The sequence below is a fragment of the Oenanthe melanoleuca genome, chromosome 3, assembly GCF_029582105.1.
Source record: "Oenanthe melanoleuca isolate GR-GAL-2019-014 chromosome 3, OMel1.0, whole genome shotgun sequence".
NCBI lineage: Eukaryota > Metazoa > Chordata > Aves > Passeriformes > Muscicapidae > Oenanthe > Oenanthe melanoleuca.
This window is the reverse complement of record NC_079336.1, coordinates 90,097,683-90,120,347: the sequence shown is the minus strand read 5'-3', so window position 1 is coordinate 90,120,347 and position 22,665 is coordinate 90,097,683. Positions and strand designations below refer to the sequence as shown.

Sequence of the window (22,665 nt, the reverse complement as noted above, 5' to 3'; positions counted from 1 at the left end):
AATAGGTGCTGAAAATAATAAGGTAATGCTTTTAATCTGTGCAGTAAAATGTGGAGAATAGATTTTTCTCTATTTCTTCCCTTGATATAGTTTGATTTAATTTCCTATAAATTGACAATTGTAGATCTGTGAATTATGAATTTGACATTGTCATGCTGTAATTTCCTGCGAAATCCTGTTCTCTGGGATTTGATTTGAGTTGCATTTCATTTTGGAAAACAACTTCTTTACAGAAAATCCTGCCTGAGAAAATTGGATTTGCTATGGAACTTTTTAAGCTGTAGTTTATCATAGCAGTTAATTTATAGCACAGAAAAAGAAACCTGTTCTTTCATTTAGGAAAGCAGCTAGCTTATTTGTGTATTTATTGTCCAGCAAAATTTTACTGAAATTTTACTGGTTTTGCCTATGAATGTGACATATTGTGATAACTAAGCTAGGCTTTCAAGTCAAATACTTTCATAATTATTTCTGTGGCTTTTTAAAGCACATCATAGACTCATTTAGATTAGAAAGGACCTGTAAGAAAGATCAAGTCCAGCCATAAACCCAGCACTGCCAAGTCCACCAAATCATAGCAAGGCAATAACATCCTGTGAAAAATTAGCTCAGTAATATCTTTGCATTGCACATGCTATGGAGTGCTTGGCATAAAATCTAATTCAAAAGGCAAAAATATCACTTTTTAAAAAGTTTTTAAAAGAAACGTACCTTTTCAGTAATGGAAAATACATCTGAGGAGCAGTTATGAATAGGACATAATCTGTGTCAAAAATACTATGCCCTAAGATAAACATAAATTATGAACAGGGAGTGATTTTACTCACTTGATTTTGTGATAATGTGGGAAAAGAAGTATGGATGAGTATGCATATTAGGATTGTTTCTATTATTTGAAATATTAAGAAAATATTGAGTCTTGAACATATCCGTACTTGGGAGCTTTGTATCATAGATGTCTTAAAAAATAATTCATTATTTTTCATGGGCTCTTCAGTAACTGAACATTAAAATACACTTCAAATGAGAAGTAAGCAGAATTGTAAAGTAACAGTGTAGCATATTTTTGTTTTGCATTGTGTTGTGGGTTTTTCTTGGCACATGGTAGTAGCTTTTCTTCAAACTACAGCACATGCAAATTAAAATTGCACTATGGTATTTAATTAGAAGATGCATAAATTGATTCACTAAATTGATTCTTTTTCTATTTCTCCGGTGTTGGACACCCTTTAGGCTGTCCATATAACAAGTGGTGGTATTCAAGCACGCTGTGACTGAGCAGTGGATGCTTGGCTCCCTGTGCCTCAGTGGTGTGAGCCACTCCAAAGGGGTGGTGGTGGTGATGGTCTCACAGTATCCAGTGCTGCTGCAGCCTCCCTCCTCTGCTGTGTGCCCTTCTGGGCTTGTCTGGTTTGGAGCAAAGGAGACTGAGGGGTGACCTCTTACAGCTTCTGAGGAGGGGAAGTAGTGATGGCCTGTTCTCTTTTCCCTGGGACCTAGGGATACAATGTGTGGGAATGGTGCAAAGCTGCACCACAGGAGGTTCAGACTGGACATCAGGAAGCATTTCTTTACAAAGGGTGTGTTCAAACACTAAAGCAGGAGTCTGGGAGATGTGGCTGATGCCCCAAACCGGTGTTTTTGGACAATGCCCTTAACAACGCACTCTAAATTGGTCAGCCTTGAATTGGTCAGGCACTTGGTCAAGATGGTCACAGTAGGTTCCTTCCAGCTGACATGCTCTATTCTACATTATTGGCATTTAATAATGACAGTTGAGGTGCTCAATATTAGTTTTGCAGAATGAAATCCTCTTTCTTGTCTTGGCTTTCTTGTCCCCTTTCTGTTTAATCCCACCATCTTTCCTTATGTCACTTCTAAAGTTCGTCGCATGTAGTATCTTGCAGGGGATATCACATTGGATATTAGGAGAAATTTCTTCACTAAGAGTGGTTAAGAATTAGAACAGGCTGCCCAGAAAAATGGTGGAATTGCCATCCCAGGAGGTGATCAAAGGATGAACAGAAGTGTCACTTTTGATATGGCTTAGTAGGCATGGAGGTACTCAGTTGAAGGTTGGACTTGGTGATCCTGGGGTCTTTCCCAACTGTGATTTTGGGCAGTAGTATATGGTGTTATGTATTCTGAGGCAAAACCCCTTAGTGTTGAATACTTTTCCATTTTTCTGTGTCCATTAGTTTAGGTCATATTTTCTTGGACAAAGCAATCTTTTTCTCTGAGTTGGACTACCTGTGTCTCAGAGATTCTATGAACAGGATGCAACCATCTCCTTGTTGTCTTATTCAAGCAGGGGTTGAAAGGTGGTTGTAGCCAGAAGAGACTTAAAGTTCCCAAAATTACCCTTAACTTTATTAATAATGGAGATTTTTGTAACAATGAAGTAGCAGATGAAGGTGGGCAGTGAGGTTTGGTTTAGCTTTTTACACCCTAGGTAAGTTTTGCAAACAGGAATTAATTTGCATTAACCTGTTAGGAATTTTACAGTAATCAGCAATGAGTTTTAGGCAAAGGTCCATAAGTGTATACCTTGTGAGTTTACTTTTATAAACATTCTGTGGCTGTGTGGTAGCTAAAGCCATCTGGGGTGTGCAGGAGAAACCTGAACACTGTACTTTGTGATCAGCTGTAACTGTATTCCAAGCAAGTTCATATTCTCATATAAATTGGTGGAAAAACCTACTTCTGTGGTTTTCTATATTATTTTAAAACTGGCAATTTATCAAGTGAATTTTCTTGAAATTTCCATGCTTATTAAATTTCAGATTAGGTATTTTGAGTAAGCTGGAAACTTAAACTTGTTTCCATAAGTATGGCTGCAGGTAAACAACCAATTTTAGTCCAGAAAATAGCTTTTGCTTCTGTCAACATGTTGTTTATTTTCTCCCTGAGATAAAAAGTTCGGTTTTCTGATATTTGTACCAAGATAAAGTCTGTAAACAAGATTAATATAGTGTGGAAAAGGTTGTCAGCAGCCCTGGCAAAGGAAATAAGTTGCCTGTACACAGAACATACTGTAAACTGAATAAAAGTGTCAGGTCCACCATGAGATAATGTGATCATGAACCTCTAACAAAGCATGACATAGGCACAGTCCGCTTTTCTTATAGCCACAGTGTAGAAAATGGATTACTGTATTCCAGGGATACCCACTGGAATAGCATGAAAACCTCATTTTGAGATTAATGCAGGATATAACTCTCAAGAGCTGAGCTGCATGCTTACCTGTGGTTTTAAAGTAACAGTTTGGTTATTAATCTTAAAATTTGGAAATCACATATTAAAATACTGGTTTGTATTTCCAGGTCTGTCTTTGTGAATGGCCATTTCTCAGTTTTATTGTTAGATGAACTATGACATAGAAACAGTAGCATTTGGTCAGTGTTTTATTATCATCCTGTGGCTGTGTAAGGCCTTGATCAGTCTAGTAAAACAGTAAATTCCAAATGGGAATAAAGCAGTAGGTGCTGTTCTCCCATGTAGCTGCCATGATTTCCTCTACTATGATTTGTATGTTTGCATAAATTTTTCAGAGGTAAGATATTTCCAATTCTTTTTAATGCCCATCAGCCAGACAAGTGACAGCGTTTTATTATTTCTCAATTCAGCCCAGAGTGACATCATTCTTAAGGTCAAAGAGGCAGATTTTGGTCAAATACTTTTAACCATGTGGAGCTCTCAAATTATTCAATGAGCATCCTTTGAAAGTCTTCCAGACTTGGAGCTCTGACAGCCCTGCCTTTTCTCCATTACAACACCAGATTAATAGGGAGGTTTTACTTCAAGGGTTGAGCTCATTGTTTTTCTAATAATGAGTAGGCTGCTTTTATCCATCAATCTCTAGCTTATGTACTTTTGGCAAGCCTGAGCCATATAAATGTATTACCATTGAGTTTTTGTGGTCTTCTGTCAAAACTGGAAGAACATCTGACTTCATTCCTACCTCTGGTTGTCTCCTGACTATAAAATTATCTCCAAGGAGTTGAATGTTTGTTCCTTCATTCTTTCCATTAGGAATATCTTGCCTTCTGCTCTAGTTCCTTAAGTTTGTGTATCATGAGTTGTCTCTTATTCTTCTGCTTTTACCTATCTACATACACACATGAATTAGGCATTTTGCAAAACTAAAAGCAAAGCTGTTTGAATGTATTCTTGAGCAATATCAGAATGTTATCATCTGCAAAAGTCTGCATGTGCTTTCATGCATTCTGAAGATCATTCTTCAGTTGAGGACACCAAGCATTTTAGGTTCAGTGTATATAAAACCCTAGACAAGGCCTACAGTACAGTTTGGTAAAAATTACTATATTTTGCTTTCTATCCCATGTCAATGATTTTTGTTTGGAGGGTTTTCTTTTAATTAATGTATTGCTATATGAGCCATAAATAAGGACAGTATATTGCTTATGATTTTCAAAACATCTAAGTTTTTTTTTTTTTGGAGGTAAAGTACTTCATGGACTTGAAAAGTAACTTAGGTCCTTGAAATCTGTAAATGTCTTTATATCTGACATCCAATCAGAATTGCACATAAAGAATTTTCCTATCTCATATAGCACTTTCTGCACTCAGGCTTAACTTAAAAATTGCAGATACTGCTAATTTCATTTACTGTATCTAGTATGATGTCTCTATTTTGTGTTTAATGTTTGTGATGCATTTTCTTAATAAGCAATCATTTTGTGCATATGCTGTCCCATTATTCAAAGACTTCTTTTTTCCTTTGTGTTTCCATTAGATAACTCCAGGACCAGGTGGTAGCAGGAAAACAGTTCACTTGTCCCAGGATTCTCTTCATCACGAGTGAGTATCAGTGAGGGGAGAAAAATAACTTTTTTATTATGGTTTGCTTTACAATGGTACCTCTGCCCCCAAAATTTTACAGCTGCACAAACACATGAGAGCCTCAGCTTAGTTACATGATAGTCTTTATTTAATAAGAGTGTTTACAATCCTTTTAATTTGATTTTTGTTTCTTAAGGAAACGTGAAATTCAGTGCTTTGTAAACGTATTTTTATTAACTTTCTAAGTATCCTTTCCTAAAATACAAACTCATTTAAGGCTGGATAGCAAAAATTGGAATTATGAAAATACAAAGGCATCATATCTTCGAGTCTTTCATGTGGCATCTTGTGAGGAAGAAGTTTATCATAATTTTCACAAACAGGTACTGAATTCATTGTTTAAACTTGTAAATAGGGAGTTTAATTCACTTTGTTTAGTTACTCTTGTGTGTCATTACTATAAACTCATTCTCTTCAGTTGACAGCACTTAACAGCATTATTTATTGGTTGCATCTTTTAAATATTTAGATTACATTTTCCTTTATTTTTGAAATTAAAACTCTAAAACACAGACATACATGATGAGGAAATAGTATATTTGGAGATACATTTATATGTTCTTGCTGCTACTGGATACATTTTTTTGTTCAAAACAAAACTTGCCAAAGCATAGATACTACAGACATCAGCTGCTCAGTACCAACTGTTTAACACCACTAATCCACCTCTTTTCATCTCAGAACTTGATAATGTGAATTCAAGAGGTTTTGATTTCATAAGTTATTTCATTAAGTAATTGAACTGCTACTTTATGGGCTTTGCTTTTGCTTATTTTAAAAGAAACAAGCAAATAAATAATACTGTAATTAAGGGAATGGACAAAAAGGTAAAAATCAGTGTGATGTATATCACTTTCCAATTAAAAAATGTCCTATTATTTTTGAAGGATTTTTAATATCTAAATATAAGATGCATTCAAATTACTTTGATGTATGTTTTTACTAGAAATATGCTTTACTGATTATTTAGTCTGTAATCAGCTGGTTTGCCACAATCCACAAGAGCTTCCATGGAGGATACTCCAGTTTGCTGCTCATCCTTGAGCATTTGCTATTCACACTGGTCAGAGACAAGACACTTATCTATGTAGAATTTAAATTTAACCCCTTGTATTTCTGATTTTCATCAGCCCCTGGACATTTGTGGCCTTATTTGTTGAATCACTTGCAAATGTGTTGTTCTTACTTTTCATCAAAGTTGTGTGTACATAAAATCTCCCAGTCTTCACCAGATTTTGAGCTGTTGAATGCAGTCAATGAATGTTTCATGTCCAAAATATATAGCTGAGTGGCTTGTCTCAAGGTATACTTTTGACTTTTTTGCTGTCATTCCTTTTTTCATTTCCAACTCATTTTCCTTAATCACCTTAAAAGTAGAAAAAGCAGCATGGGTATTTTGGTGACAGCTGGTCTTTTATACAAGAATGAGAGAGTTGACTGCTCATTATCAAACTCAGAAAAACTGAGTGACAAAAAGCCACAAAACTTTCAGATTTGTGACTTAAAAATTAAAGGAATTTAAATCAGACAATTCCATGGAATCAGAATCTTTTCAGTACACTAATTAAAGTAAAAATTTAAATGTCATTGTATGGCTGCTTGGGGGGAGAAAATGGGACTAAATTCTATTAAATGGAGCTGTTTCTGAAAAAGCAGGTTAAGCTGTAATCTTTGGTTACACTTCTAGCAGAATGTGTAAGCATAGTAGCAGATAGTGGGATGCTCTTTTTTCTGCAATATTGCAATGGATGGAATTATTTTATCCTTTGACCAAAACCTATTGCTTACTTACACAAATAATATGTAGATACTACATGTAACTTGAGATCCCCCCTGTTGTAGGGGTTTTTATCTTCTTTTCCTTTTGCAACTGTGCAGGTTTGTATGATGCTTGCTACAGCTCCATTCAGAAGGTAACTCAGTTCTTTGTGACCACAGTGTGTATGTGAACCAGTACTATCATGCTTTTACTGCTGGCTGTTGAAGGAAGAGGCACACTGTGACATCCCCATGTATCAAAATCTTACTCTGAATACTCTGTGAAATAAGGCTGCCAATATTCACAATTTTGCAGTTGTACAAGCCACTGGATTTTCAGACTTGGTGTTTCACTTTAGATTCCAACTCAGACCTCAGTTTGTGAAATGCTGCTTTAAAGTCTTTTCAGCTATAATCATTAATAAGTACCACTTCAGTACTAAATGCAGAATTATTCTAATTTATGACATGTGCATTGTAGTATATTAAAATACTATCATTTACGGTTTTTTTTAGCTCGTTTGACAAAATATAATTACCTATAAAGCCAGCAGCTACTCAGAAGTGAAATCTGTGATGCATTCTCTCAGAACTATTACAAACTTAAGAGTTCAATAAAAATACCCCCATTAAAATAAACCATTGCCAAAGGCTGTGTTTTCCTGGCAGGCAATAAAATACCCAAACGCACGCACAGACTGGTCATATGACAGCATGTGCTTTGTTAGTTACATTGTTCAACCCCTCTTTTCTTTTTCTCCCACAGTCACTGGTTTAGCCCTGGGGCTAGGAAGGAACATAGCCAGGTAAGAACTGCTTTGATCAAGAACAATTTACTTGAGTATACTTACTAAAGTATGAAGAACTTTAACTGCCTCTACTCCAGAGGTAGTGGGCTAATATTTTAAGAAATTGTAAACAAAGCAGGTATAATTTCATCTCTTCTTGTAAGCAAACATATTAACAGCAGTGCATTTCCAACATTCTCTTAAAACCTTAATTAGTCACTTAATTTCACTTAAGTGTTCTTGAGGTTTTAACGTTCAAATGAATTTTTTATTTTTTTTTTAAATATTTTGTCAGTTGTGGTATCTCCAAATGTTACCTTTCTCTAAATGCTGGAAAGGAAAACATTTCACTCCCAAAATCAAGAAATACAGAACCAGTTACACAAGTGGGGAGGCTTCTACAGGAAGATCTGCAATTCTGTTTTTCTGCATTTCAGTGACTACAGCAGTAAAAAAGGAGCTGTTAAATCTTCATCATGGTGCAGATATTGGTGAAAATACCTTACTAGTTTGTCTGCTGAGCCCCTGCAGTGCAGTCCCTGGGAGATCCAAGCCTAGACATGTGGTTGCAGGAATGTGAAGCCATATTTAATATTTGATTGCTAGCATGGCACTTAGTCCTTTAGCTTGTCTTCAGACATAGAGGAATACTTATCTTTATGGATGGTAGTATGGTCTAAACAGAACTTACTGTCCAAGACAATGTGAAAATAAATCTGGTCTCTTTTCATAAATGTATAGTTAACTTCAACTATTCAGTAAAAGTAGCTGAAAATATCATCAATCCAATATTGAAATTTAACACAAATCTTCCATTTCTTTAACCTGGAAAAATTTGAAATAACAGATGATTTCCTTAGGTCTGTGCCAGTTTGCTGGTACTTTCTGAAAATGTAAATAGATTTGAAACTTCAAAAGGAAATAAAATCTGAAGACTCTTTGGAAAGTTCATTTTAGGATGATCCATCAGGAATACTTGTAGCTCATAGTTTAAATATTTCCTGTTTCCTCCCCTTCCTTTTGAACTCCAGAGCAAACAATACTGATTACCCAAAACTGCCAGAATAGGTAAAACAGTAGTTTTAGCTGTAAATTGTGAGATTCCAGATTGTTACAGTAAAGTGACTGACACTTAACCTCTAAATAGACAGCTTTATATAATTCATATTTAATGGTCATTCCTTTGAAATAAATTTCCTAGTGGAAGAAACAATAGATTACTGCAAGTTTGAGTAATTTTTTAATTTTTTTTTTTAAAACATTGGTCATCTTGTAACAGGTTAATTGAAGTTGTACTGTTTACTTCCTTAAAAGACTCTAAACCAAAAAGTTAGGAAATTTCCACAATAAGATGTACCTTAATGTACATCATACATACCAGCACTGTTTTTCAGCCTAGAAGATAAGAAACATCTGCTTAGCTGGTACAGAAATAATTAATCAATTTTTCTCAGATAATAGTAAATTTGAGTTAATTTTGTATTTTCTGTGGGTTTTTTCATCTTTCCTAAGAGCTGTGTTTCCAGAGTTTATGAGAAGTTAATTGAATTTATAACTTACAGATTACTAAGGAATTGTGAAGTAAAACTAATGCCATGAATTTTAGATGTTACTGGTGCATTATGAGTTTGAGCTTTTTTTGAGACAGAAGAAAAGAAATGAGTGTGATGGTGTAATGTAATTTTGACAACCAATTAAATTCTCACTTAAATTGATTTATCTAATAAACTATTTTGCTACATCTGACAACTAGATAGTGGAAATGACAAGAAGTATTCCTTGTACAAGAGGGAAGCTGTAGAGAGTTGAGGAAAAATTGTTCAGTTTTTCAGGCTGGTGGCATTTTTTGGAGTCCATGCTTATTTACAACATTAAAGTGTGGTTGGCTGAGTCTTAAAGTTGATTATTTCCTAATTTCCATGGGATTTTTAAGTGTCTTTGCAGTGAATATTAGGTCCATTTACCTCTACTTTCATTCAAATAGTCTTTCATTCTATTTTTTTCTTCAATATATGAGGCATTTCAAGCAACGCTTGGGGGGGGTTTATACTGTCCAGGTTTAATTTCTTTAGTATAGCATTCTGATGGTTTCTTTTACTTAGTGCACCTTGACTCATCTGACAAATATCATAATGCTGGAAATAGACTTTTGAGTGTTGGAGATAATCTGAATGAAAAGTCTTACTTGTCTAAAAATAAAAATAAATGGCAGCTTGTTTCAGAAGCTGAGTCACCATTTCAGTTAAACAAATCCTTTGCTACTCCTACTTCCTCACTATTACAGGAAGCTTTAATACTGTGTTTTTGTTGATTCTGCAGCTTGCAAATTACTAAAGCTCCTGAGGCTTAGAAAAGTTTATAACTGTTTCATAACTGCTTAGACACAAGTGCTAACCTGAGTAGTTTTTTTGTAAATTAAGTGTCCTCCAACACTTCTAATTATATAACTTGAAAAATTTAAATTGAAATTGTGAAAATGATAAAATTTTACACATAAGTTAATTGTGAAATTGTGAATTGCATATTATGCTTTAATTCCTACATTTTCAATTATTTAGGCATTTTAAATTAGTGTGTGTATATATATATTTACATATTAACTACTATTGTAAAATGCTGTTAATTGTTCATCTCAAAAGTCATGGGTGAAAGCTATTGACATATTGCCCATGAGGGGAAATAACTGCATTGTCCAGATAGGAATTCTAAAAAGCAAATAAAGGCATTGTTTGTGAGGCTCTTCTGAACATATTTTTTTTTAACAGCTTCAGCTCTTGCGAGACAACCGCTCAGAGAGGGGACACAAGAAGAACAGCTCTGTAAAAACAGCCAGCAGGTAAGTTAATGTGGTAATGTGTACAGTTTATGACTTTGTTGGTTTTTCAAATCTTTAGATTAAAAATTACACTATTCTTTTGGGATATTTTCAAAGGTCTTCTGGGGTTTTTTGTGACTTATATTCAAGAGTTTTTTTGTATGGCACCATCTTTGCCTTATGTATTAGACCTTTTTTGGTGACTATGTAACTGCACTTAGCAAACTTAATCTCTTTAGAACATCAGAATTAAATGGATGCCAAAGTAAGGTTTGTGCTTCTGGCATGTAAGTGAAGTACTGGAAACATACAAAAATTTTATTATGCATATCTGAAATCAAGAACATAAATACTATAACACTTAAATTGTTCTAATATTTTGACAATAAACATTTCATTGTGAAGACTTAATAAAAACAAATCTAATTCTATTCTCCATCTTCTTTCCTTCCCCTCAAAAGACAAAAAATTCAAGACTGAACCTACTGATCTAGGAGTCTGTTTCTAGACGGGGTTTTTTATGTACGAGTCACCTGCTAATCTATTCTACCAAACAATTGTTTTAATTCTAGGTTTTTTTCAAAAGAGAAACTATAGAAATGTTTCTCTTGCTATGCACATGTTGTTTTTATGTTGTCATGTAAAGATGGCAGTGTGCTATCAAATTACTTTCTTTAAAAGGTGGTAGTAAATTTATGTCAGCATGTAGTTCTGTGGTATCACTTGAGACAATTTTCTGCCAGGCAGTTGTATATATACAACTTTTAGTTTATATGTGGTGGAAACCAATATTTTTAAACATGCTTATCAAACAAGAAAGTATTTCAATGTATCCTAGTTCTGGTTACATGCACTCAAACACAGGTTACAGAAGTGTCAGTCATTCATCTACAGAAATTTTTATTATCTTTGTCTATCAATCTTTTTATATTAAAATTCTGAAAATTTTTGCATAGATTTTCTGGCAAGTTTACTTGTTAAATTATATTTTCACTCTGAATTTTAGAATGAGTTAACTTTAGATAGAATTTTTACTCTTACTGTCAGACTGCTCACACAAAACTGAGAGTTAAAAGTGAGCAGTAAGAAACAGATTATATTAGGAGTCATTTTAGGATCTTTTTTATGCTGTAGCAAAGTAAAGCAGAATTTGAGGAATTCAGAATCATAACTTATGTATTTGTTATCCTGACCACTGAAGCTCTTGGGAACTGATGTTTACCTGCACAAGCAGTTAAAATAAAGATTTGTAAAATGATATTGAAAACCTGAAGTGATTTTCAACCTCTTTTCATATCCAGTCAACAGTAGCTTAATAAACTGTTATCCCAATGAACATGTGGCAGGTTTGTGTGGAAATAATAGGTGGCAAATCCAAGACTTAAGATTAGCATTTTCCAAAAAGTATCTGTATCATTCAAGTAGAATTTACATAAATTAACATTACAATGTATTACAATGTACATAAAGTCCAGATTCATACAGATGAGTCATGTTATTTCAAAATAATATCTGTGCTCTTTCAGAAAACTACCATTCTCTCTGTCTACCATAGAAACTTGAAGTGACTTAAAAAAATTTTGAACTACAACAAAAGTCATATTTTTAATAGGCCATCTGCTGTTTTAGAATCTCAATGCGTGCAGTCTTGTTTACATAATATATAATAAAAATATATGGACACTTCAAGCTAATTCAGATGAGTAATCCCCTTAAAAAGATGCATACAAAAAGTAGTGGCTGTGACCTTATATTACCTTACATTTTGTTGCTAAATGCAGTGAGAGAGCAGCAGCAGTGAACAAGTTTTGCATATTGTACTTATCCAGAATACAGTCTAATCTTGTTTTTTTGCAAGACTGATTTTCTCTGGGGTTTTTTTGTATAGCTTTCAGGTATCTTTATTCCTTGTTTGTTTGCCATTCTAGAAGAGCTTGTCTCTGTTTTTCATATGTGTATTGAGATGTGTACATATACACATTTTTCTATGCTTGCCTTGACTTTTCTTACCCCTTTTGGATGACTGAACACAGTTCTTGTCTCAGCATGTAGACAATATGTAAATACTCTTATTACATTGGATCAGTGACTTGTGTAATAATTTACTCTCTAAATTCATCAGAAAGGTGTGGAGCTCTAAGCATGGCAGTGGTCTGCAGCTGTCTGTTGTGGTGGAATCATCCTGTCTGGGATGAGCTTTACTGTACTGGGTTTAATGTCTTAGGTTTCTTCTGTCAAAATTAATGATAAGTATCTAATCCTGTACAAAGTAACATGAACTTTTGCTAGTGGCATGATAATCAGGTTATAGAGAGCTCTTGATATGGCTACTGATGGACCAGATGTTGAAGAGGGGGACAGTCCTTCACCACAAAACTTAGAACCAGGATAAATTATATTACACTGATACAGTTCAATATAGCTGTCTATTTTTGCTGCCTATATAGGTAAGATTTAATCTGCAAATACATAATTTTCCCATTCATTATTTAAATTATTAACAGTACTAAAAAAATACTCTTTTTAAAAGCTGCATTTCCTTCTCCTGTAGAGCCTTGAAAAAGTTCTGTTTACATTATCTCTATGCATTAAGATGGGAATAGTCTCCTCCCAAAATCAGCTCCATTGCTTCAAGGTGATAGATAATTCTTCCAGCTGCTAGTTTTCACCTCCTTTTGTTTTGCCAGCAAAGAAGAGTTTTTTTACTGGATTTTTAATATGCTTTGGGCAAAACCAGCCTGGTTAGCTCAACTCACCTATTTAAATTAAATTGGCTGTTTTTGTACAAACCATATTAAGGCATGCTCACATGATTTCTTCCTCCAGCAGAGCTGTGGAGATGATAATCTCCAGCAGATGTGTGATAACAAATAGCTTGGGATAGTAATGTCTTCATCTGGCACAGTTGTTAGCAGACCAAATGTCTGTCTGTAGCCCGAGGCAGTGGGCAAACAATTGCACATGATTGAGTTACAGGGAGTTAACAAGTTGCTGCTTGGCAGCTGAACTGCCAGAGCTGATCATGGGCTCTTTGCCTGCTTCCCTCACGAGGTAAAATACCTTTTCTGAAGTCACTTCCTTAAAATTTTCCCAAAAAAAGTTTGATCTGAAGGAGATTCCCCATGGCTAAGAGATTCCATGGATCAGCAATGGGGACAGCGTTGAAGGATATTTTGCTGAACTGCTGTAACAAGGTTTTGAACATGGGATTGCATTGTTAACTATGGGGGGGGACACCTCCATCACACAACTATCTCCCTGTCTTAAATACACAATGTACTTATCCTCACAATACCCTTATGAAGAGGGGAAGTACCTTTGTCCTCATTTGACAGAATAACCAGAATACTTAACCAACTTAATATTTTGCCTTCAGTCATATAGTCAATGCCATAACTAAGTAATTTATGCTGTAATCTGGAAGCAAGAGAATTGCAGGTTGGGAAAACCATGGACTCTGAATAAGTTACTCTCCTGTAATTATTTCCTTTACATAGAGATCTTGTGTCATATTTTTTTTTTTGTAGTGTGCTCCTTTTAAGTACTGTGAGTTATTTAATCTATGTATTTTTTTTTTCTTACTGTTTTATAACTATAATTTTAATGCATGCCTGAATGAACAAACTGAAAGGAAAAAGCACCCAAATTTTTACCACTTAGTAATTTTTTGGGTTTGACTCTTCGTAATTCTGTATTGGCTTTCCATGTGCCAATGTTCCCCCAGAGACCTCTAAAAGAGGAAAAAAAAATCTACATTTACTTCCTATGTAGCTCAGTCCTGGCTTGAAAGAAGGCTAAGTCATACTCATGAAAGTGGTTTCAAGGTGGATTAAAATTTTACATGTCAAGTTTCAGCTACCTAACTGAGGCTGTGTTAAGAATTTAATCAATGTGTGCCAGTCCTCCGGTGATCACCTGAGCTGGCCAGAAGTCTTTGAAGTCTTCTCCTGCCATGGTGAACAACACAGATTGAAATTCCCTGTCTTTTTTGCAACCCTCTCTTTCCCTCCTTTCCCTAATTGTTCTCAGTCCAGTTTAAATTTGTGCCTTGTGCTGATACAAGAGGATGACTCTCACGTTTTCACTTCTTATAACTGTGTTCTCTATGAATTAGTATTTACAGAAAGCTTGTAAGAGAAAAAACGACACCAAACCTGAGAGGTTTTCGAAAGTGTGTCAATTTTTTTGGTTAAAATTGCAACTGACTTTCCCAGTTGTAAAGGATAAACCCTATTTGTGCATTTGTACAGCTCTTGTTCATCTCCATCTGATGATACAGAACATGGTACTTTTTTAAACAGATGTGACAAATAGCATTACAGCTGCTCTTTATTTGATCTTCTAAAGAGACAAAAATGTGCAAGGATTCTGCCTGCTCCCTCTTTCCCATCGTGTCATCTGTTGTTTGGGAAGGAGTCCTAATTTGCAACAGATACAAAACTATTTGTCGAGGTGCAGGTTTGCCAAAAATAAATGAAACCATTAATTACTACATTTTTTGAGCAGCTGTTAATGGATTGGGATAAGAAAACTGTACATTAGACTACTGGTTAATTACAAGAACTGTAATTGTTTAATGTGGCTTTTGTGGAATGAAATTACAATACCAGAGGAGGTAAATTCAGCCAGTTTTTGGGAATTATACACGAACACGTGCACATACTTACACTGCAGAAAAGCAAAGGAATGCATAGCTGTTTTATTAGGTGATTTGCTTCTGCCATCACATGAACACATTCTCAACAAAAATACTTTCAGATAAAGTCATATTTAAACACGCCTTTTAATTCAAGTGTAAAATTATTAAAGGTAGTAAGTTAATGTCTTGTAACCCCAGAGCTAATAATGCAGGAGATTCAGATACAACATTAAAATCCAAATGTGTTTACATCATTAGAAATTAACAACTAAGCAGTTTTATCTCCTCTTTGGAGTGCCATGAAGCAGTAACTGTGCTGTTATGATTGCTGCTTAATAATATTTGCAGTTCCAGATTAAATTATGTGAATGTTTGAGGACACATTGCTTCCCTCCCTTGCTGTCACCCTCAGGGACAACATTATTCCATCAGTTTGGTATTTTTCTTCTCTGGAAAGGATGAAAGATGGTGCTGTTTTGGGAGAGGGCAATTCCTGATTGAGGTTTCTCTACCATGGCCTTATTTTTAAGGTGCTGAAAAGATTTTCACTTGGGAAAGGAATACAGGGTGTGATGCTTAATTTTATGGAAATCTTCAAGCCTCTGAATTGGTTCATGGATAGATATAAAGTATCTATTGAATAAATGCTGATTAGTCACCTAATGTTTTGAAAGTGTCACCTTTTAATTCTCATAATGAGAACTTTTGTAAAAATAGCAGAAATTTTGAACTGTGCTCTGTTTCGCAAATACGTTTTTCCAAATGATCTGAGCAGATTTTTTTCCATCTTTAAAACTACAAGCTGAATTTTGTTGTTCTTGCACTAGAATCTAATATACTTTATGATAAGGTACATAAACAAGCTGCTAAGTGGTACTGAAACTTTATAATTTAAAATTGAATTCCGGGTACACGAGAGTATATTAACTAACAGGAAGTTATGTTTTCCTGATTTTAAAAACATGCAAAATAAAATAAAGAAAAAAAGCAAATAACCTTTAGAAATTATATACCTCTGGATCCTCCTGATGTGCTGTCTGGGTTAAATTTTTCACCTGAATGAACTGATAGCAAATTTCTCACTTTGAAGTTACCAAATTTTAGCACATGGTGTGCTTGTTTCTCATGTTCAGTTACATTACATGCTGTGTCTTTCTCTCTTTTTGCACAAGTTTGTGCTGCTCAAACTTTGTCTGTCTCATCTTACCTGTTAAAATGCTAATAGCATAAGGATAAAGTTAATTCATTCTTCAGAGGTCCTTCCTGCTGTGTAGGGTCTGAGGAGGAGCTGTGCACAGGGGCTTTCATTGCACAAACTGTTTAACCTGTGCTGAAGCAGCTCTGCAGTGAAGGAGATTGTTCTAGTGGTTTTCCACCACTCATTTGTCCCATCATCTCCCCCACCATGAGAAATTTGGTTGTGTGTCTGTGTTTCTCCACAAAGGCACATGGAAGCTGGGTACTGTAAGGATGAAGATGAATAGTCACATGTGAAGGAAGAGTGGGTTTCCCTCTTTCTGGTTTCATTGCCTGTTAAACTGTGCAACTTTTACATCACGTTACTACTAATCTGAAAAGAATCCCTGAATATCACATGTGTAAATCAGTATGCCCTGGTACACATTATCTACAATTCTGAGGCATAAGCATGCTGACTCCTATTTATACTGTGATTTTGTGTAGTGTAAGTTTAGAAGAAATTTCTATTGTTTGCTTCAAATTGCATAAAACTTTCATGTGTTGTCTTCCATTTTTGAGCTACTGTATTACATACTTGGATCTTTAGTGTTGCTTCTTATTCCTTACCTATTTTAAAATATTTTGAACACAACACTAATGCTTGCAATAATTTAACCTAACGCTGTAGGACTGTAATCCAGAACTTTAAAATGTGTTTTTTAAAATTTTTTCCAATAAATACATTTGTTCCATCCTGAGCTTATTTAATGAATATCATTCTTGGTAAACAAATATGTATCCAGAAATATCTGGAAGAAATAGTGTAGCTGAGTACATTATCAAGTCCTTCTATTAAAGTACCTGTTCAGATCCGTGTTTACTGCTCAAGTCATAAAGATATTTTCTGAATCACTTCAGAGCTGTATTGAGGCCCATATCTCTCAAACAGGAATAATGTTAGTACAAGATGAAGAAGAAACCAAAGAATATTTGCTTTAGAATTTGTGAAACATGTTGGTCTGAAACAGGATGACATTCTGTAACTGCGACCTATTTTCAAACTACATTTCACCATTGCACAAATATGAGCCTTATTGTTATCATGTATTTCTTCACAAAAAACAATAATGGAACTTGCCATCAAAAGTATTTAGAAATACTCTAATACGAAATTTATATTCTGACTAAAATAAATATTATATATAAATATTAATTTCCTCTATTGAAAATGTGAAATCATATCATTTAGTGAAGAAAACTGAAAGTTTTTGCTATCTAATTCTTGACAGAAGTATATTTTTTGGGTTTATCCCCTCAGTGTTCCTCAGTGACTTGTTTGTACACCAAGATATTGGTTTGGATTTGCCTTTGTGTAATTCATACACTTTTGATCAATTCCAACTCATGCCCAATTATATTACACTAAATTAACATAATTCAACAGATGTTGATATTTAAATGTTTTCTGGCATTCACATCTTGGACAGCTGTCTTAGAGCTTGGGGAAAAGGCAAACATTTAGAGTTAAATGCTGAACATATGCTTAAATTACTAATTAGAACCAAGAAAAAACAATGCATTATCCTTTCTGAGGGCAGTAGGCCTCTACTACAGAACTATTTTTTAGGGTCTCTTTTCACAAATAAAGTGCCTAGGTGACTTAAGTATGGGTGTCAAATCATATGTAGTGATGCAGGTTTTTATTTTCCATCATGTGCACTAAAATTATGCCAGTGTGGAGTTGGATGTATCAATTTGTGGTGTTCAGATACATTTTGGACAACTACTGTGTCTGAGTGACAAAGGTGCTGCTAAAGATAACAGCAAGGAGTGTGTTAGGATATGGCATTTATTAAGTGATGAGGTAATCTCATGGGCCAGGGAAAGATTATATTCTAGTCATAATAGGATTGCACCAGGACCTTCAATAATACAGGTATGTCACCCTTATGCTTGAAGTTATGTTGTGAACAGATTGGCATTGTATGAAAGGGTGGGTTTATCACATCTCTCTAAGATGTAATAAAAGGGAAATAAAGTGTATGGCTCTTCTGGCTGATGCAATGGTTTTCACACTTGCAGAAGTAGGTGAAGCAATCTATAATATTGATGATGTCATTCTTTAGCCAAGTTTGAAGAAAAGCTTTACTGTTTGTAGAGGATGAGGAGGAATCATCAAGCATGGAACTGATTTCACCTTAATGTTGTCTGGGGAAAGTGGCAAGAAAGCAAAAGAGCAAAAGAAGGCAGGTGGACAAGGAGCCATCCCTCTCTAGCTGTCCATGGGACACATGCATTACTACACATGCCACCCTTCTCTGGTTGTTAAAGTAGACACCAGGGGCTGCATCCTTGTTTTTACAAGCTGTGTACCACAAAGGAGAAGTTATATCTTTCCTTATAAATTTCCTTAGCCATTTTTTTTCATATATTTTTCCTCAGAAACAAACATGCCTTGCATATTTCCATGTAATATTATGAAGTCGTCATGCATCTTTTCTGTGGTTATATTGATACACATGCCAGAGGCAAAGATTAAGTATTCATTATACCTAGATAATACAGAATAGTCTTCCTATTACAGCCCGAGTTGCTTAGTGCATGTATTTGGAATGATACATTTTAATTTAATCTGTACTTCTGGAGACTCAATCAAATGGAAATGTAGAATTTTATGTTTGCCTTAATTTAATTAGCTATTAGTGTTATGAGATGTTTAGAAAGACATATATAATAGGGTTTTAATGGTGTTTACATCTAAACTTATCATAAACTGTCCCATTGACTCCTATGCTCTTGAAACCATTGTCTGCCACTTGTGGTAGTTTAGGAATGATCAGTAAGAGTTAAAGTTCCTCCAGATTCCCTTATTTAAGCAACACTAATGGATGTGTTCCACTGGCCACCAGATACAACACTGTCTGCATTTTAAACCATGCAAAAACAAGATAGCCTGTACTACAGATCCATTCTATGTAAGGAGAATCATTTATGTGAGATTTTCCTGTAAAAGGTACTTAAATAATGGGAAGTTTGCTCAAAGTATTCTTTGATTTTTATAATGTTGAGTTGTTCCATACATTCAATTTTTTAAATAATTTTATTAGTTTGTTTCTCTGGGTTCCATAATTGAGTTCTGTTTTCTCCATCCTTAACTGCTGCTGTGAACATTACTTTGCACTCTCCCTGCTCCATTTCAGTTTGTAAGAAATTGTCTGGTAATATCAAGCTTAAAGTCGTCCCCACTGCATTCTCTCTACAAACATATCCATATGAATATCTATTTTTTATCTATATTTTAAGACTGAGAACTGCCAGTTTCAGTTAGATTTCCCCTTCAAAATAATTCTCTCAAATCCTTTCTAAAATACAAACCAGTTAACTTTTTCCTTTTACCGATGTCTTATGAAAGAAATTTACTTAAAAACTTTCATCCAGCCTCTCCATTAGCTGAAGCATTCTGTGGTGATAAACTTGCAGAGTTCTACAGCCATCTGCAGGAATGCACTGATACTGTGGCAGAACTGGGTGTCACTGTTTGCTGTGTGTTTCTTCCTCAGGTGGAGATGTTCACAGCATTATAATGGATATGCATGTATTGATCATTACCAATTCATCTAAGTATGGAATAGAAATCAGTCTTCTTGAAAACATTATTGCATCATAATAATGTGCTGTATCAGATTTTCCAAGTTAGCGTGCAGAAATTTTTCAAATACTGCTAAACAAATAATGCTCCTCCACACCTGCCTTCATTAATACATTTTGTTTTGTTTTTTTTTACACCTGGGATGATAGTGAGTACAGAAGCAGGTAATAAACCAGAGAACTAGAACACATATTCAAGAGTGTCTGCTGTCCTACAGTCATTTTATTTTGTTGTTCTTCTCAGTGAGTGGTGGACTTTTAACTCTGATTGTGGCAAGGGTGAAAACTACCAGTGAAAGAGTGAAGAACCTCGTTGAGTCCTCAGTTGCTCAGTAGGTTTATTGCATTTAAAGCAGCTTAGCTGTAGGTTCCCCCACAGAACAAGATGCTTATTTGGAGAATGTAACCACATGGTCCACGGACTGCAGAGGTCAGGGTAGATAAAAATCTGACATGGCCTCTTAAAAATGTCTTGGAGAGGTGAATGTGTGTAACTGCTGGAAAGGCATTTGTCAAAAATATTTGCCTGTGGAGCTATGAAAATTATGGAAAAAGAGATTGTATTGTGTAGGCATGGGTATAAATGTTTGGGGAGTTTAAAGAGACAATTCCAGACATGTTACCATGGTAAGGGCAATTACCTTAATTACCTTGAGAAAAAAAAAAGAGACTGCCACTATTTAAGGAGGAAATAGCAGAATTTCCATCAGAAGGAACGTTTCACAAAAATGCATAGATGCTTGTGAATTGCTTTGTATGTCATTGTTTCTATAAAAGTGTTTGCTGTATCAAATCTGTGGGGTTTATTTATGGGATTTAATAACTAAACTTTGTGGGGTTTATTTATTATTTCAATAGCTTTTTTCTGCTGTTTTTCTTACTGCTGCCTTCCCAGTCTTGACTTAATTTTTGAGACTCTTATTTACCATGTAGAAAGGAGAAACTAAACACTGTGTGCAAGATGAAAAATGAATAAAAATTGACAGCAGCTTTTCTAGTGTTTTGTTTAATACGTTGAGGCATGACACAACAACAACAAAAATTCTTGGCATGCTAGTGTAAGTTCACACCAGCCTGGCTTTTGCAGCCCTCTTATTTCCCTCTGCCACAACTTTGCCTCTGCTGTGACACTTGCAGGCCTGCTCGGCCGTGGTGCAGCTGATGCCCTGTCCATGCTCATATTTTTCTTATTGACAGTGAGTGTTCTTGCCAAACGCCAGGGACCATAGTCACATCTGTTTGTCTCCCAAGCTTGTCTGAGGCTGCTTGGGAACACTTTTTATCCAGAGGGCAGCTTTAACTAGGCCTAATACTCTGAAAAACCTCTATTTGTAAATGCATACAATGAGGCGACAAGTTCCTGTTGTCTTTCCTTAAAAATTATTCCATTTGACACTGCTTGTTCCAGTTCCTGTCACCAGCATGTCAAAAGCCAGGTTTTCAGGCAAGGTGGTCTTAACAAGTTTTATTTTTTCCCTAATAAAATGCTAGCTTCCCTCCAGAGCACTATTTATAAATGATAGCTGGAAGCAAGCTAGGGGTAAGTAGAGAGAAGGCAGGCAAATAGCTTTCTTCCTTTTTGTAATCCACGCTCTTCTGATTTAATGCTAAGAAACATAATGCTGAACCTGGCCTGATTGAGGGTCAGAGTTCTCCTTACTTTATAATACCCCCATTACAGGCATTTCAAAATGTACTGTGCAGCTTCACAGCTCTGCTTCTTTTTGTCTAACCTGCCAGTTCCAGAGCAGTAATAGTTCTTGTCTGAGCCTCTCTCAATAAATAAATAAATAAATGAGAGCTTTTTGTTTCGCTGTGATTTACACTGGCACAGCATATAAAACATGAAGCCCTGGTGAAGGCAAATGCAGCTTTACAATCACAAGTTGGCTGGACATTTGATGTTAGTGGCAATCAGACTGGGTTTGACAAAGCTTAATTGGTGCTCCAGCATATTGTTATTTATTTGCAGTGTAGGGAATTTTTGACGACAACAAAGAAATACCCACTCTCACCTTGGCTGGTGATGGGGTTGTTGTGATCGGCAAAGGCAAATGATTCATTTATGCTGAAGGAACAAGGCTGCCTTTCAGACGTTCATTGATTTTAAATTAAAAAGTAACTGCTGTGTTCTACATGAAGGGTGACAACAATAACAAAGTAGTCCTTACTTAGTGTTATTTGTTGCAACTCCATTCCTTGTGCCTGGAGGAAAAGTGGGGAGACCCCAGTACCATAATCTTACAGATCAATAATCTAGATATCTCAATGTAGTGTAACAGATAATCAATTCTGGTAAAATAACTCAAACACTGCTCACTGTTACTGCTGTGGCTCATGTCTTCAGGTTCAATTGCCTGACTTTATTAATTTTTATCTTTCATCCTACTTGTATTCTTGGAGACTTTCTCTCTTTTTCATTCAGAACACAAGAGTTACATTGTAGAACATAAAATTTATCACACTTCTTATTCTGCTTGTTTGATACCAATGTTAAATACTGATCCATTGGTGATCAAACCTCTCAAATATCTTTTCTCTAATTACTGTATTTAAATATTAATTTCCTTTATCGTACAATCATGTGTTGTACTTCTTGATTTCTTTCTAAATGCAGAACGGAAAATTATTATCCTGTTACTTTACTAGTTCAACTGGGTTGAGTTTCTGGATATTAAAATAGGATAAAATTTTATATTGGAAGTGCAAGGAAAATGTCTCTTAAAGGGAAAAAAGTGTTAAAATAAGGGTTCACTAGATGAAGCTAGAGTGCACTCCTCTGTGAAACAAATTTCTTGGAATATTTTATTATTTAAATAGAAGCACTGTGCTACTTGTTAATCTACTGTATCTTTTTAGAAGAAATATGCAGAGGATTATGCTTTGTCATCTTACTCATCAAGGCATTGTTGTCATTCTTTTACATTATTGAGCAGATCTGAGGTCTCTCAACAGTATTTGACCATTTGTTATTC

The 22,665-nt window shown here is 35.2% G+C and overlaps 1 protein-coding gene across 2 annotated transcripts in view; it reads left to right on the top strand.

The window, feature by feature from the left end:
- The window catches only part of GPATCH2 (G-patch domain containing 2), a 117,714-nt gene that overhangs the window by 78,199 nt on the left and 16,850 nt on the right, over positions 1-22,665 (top strand). For both annotated transcript variants that reach the window (XR_008840111.1, XM_056487630.1), the window contains exons 6-8: positions 4,757-4,821; positions 7,388-7,427; positions 10,175-10,245. Coding sequence is in view for 1 of the 2 variants with exons in the window: in XM_056487630.1 (XP_056343605.1) it covers positions 4,757-4,821; positions 7,388-7,427; positions 10,175-10,245 (176 nt within the window). In the remaining variant the exon portion in view is untranslated. The remainder of the gene's footprint in view (positions 1-4,756; positions 4,822-7,387; positions 7,428-10,174; positions 10,246-22,665) is intronic.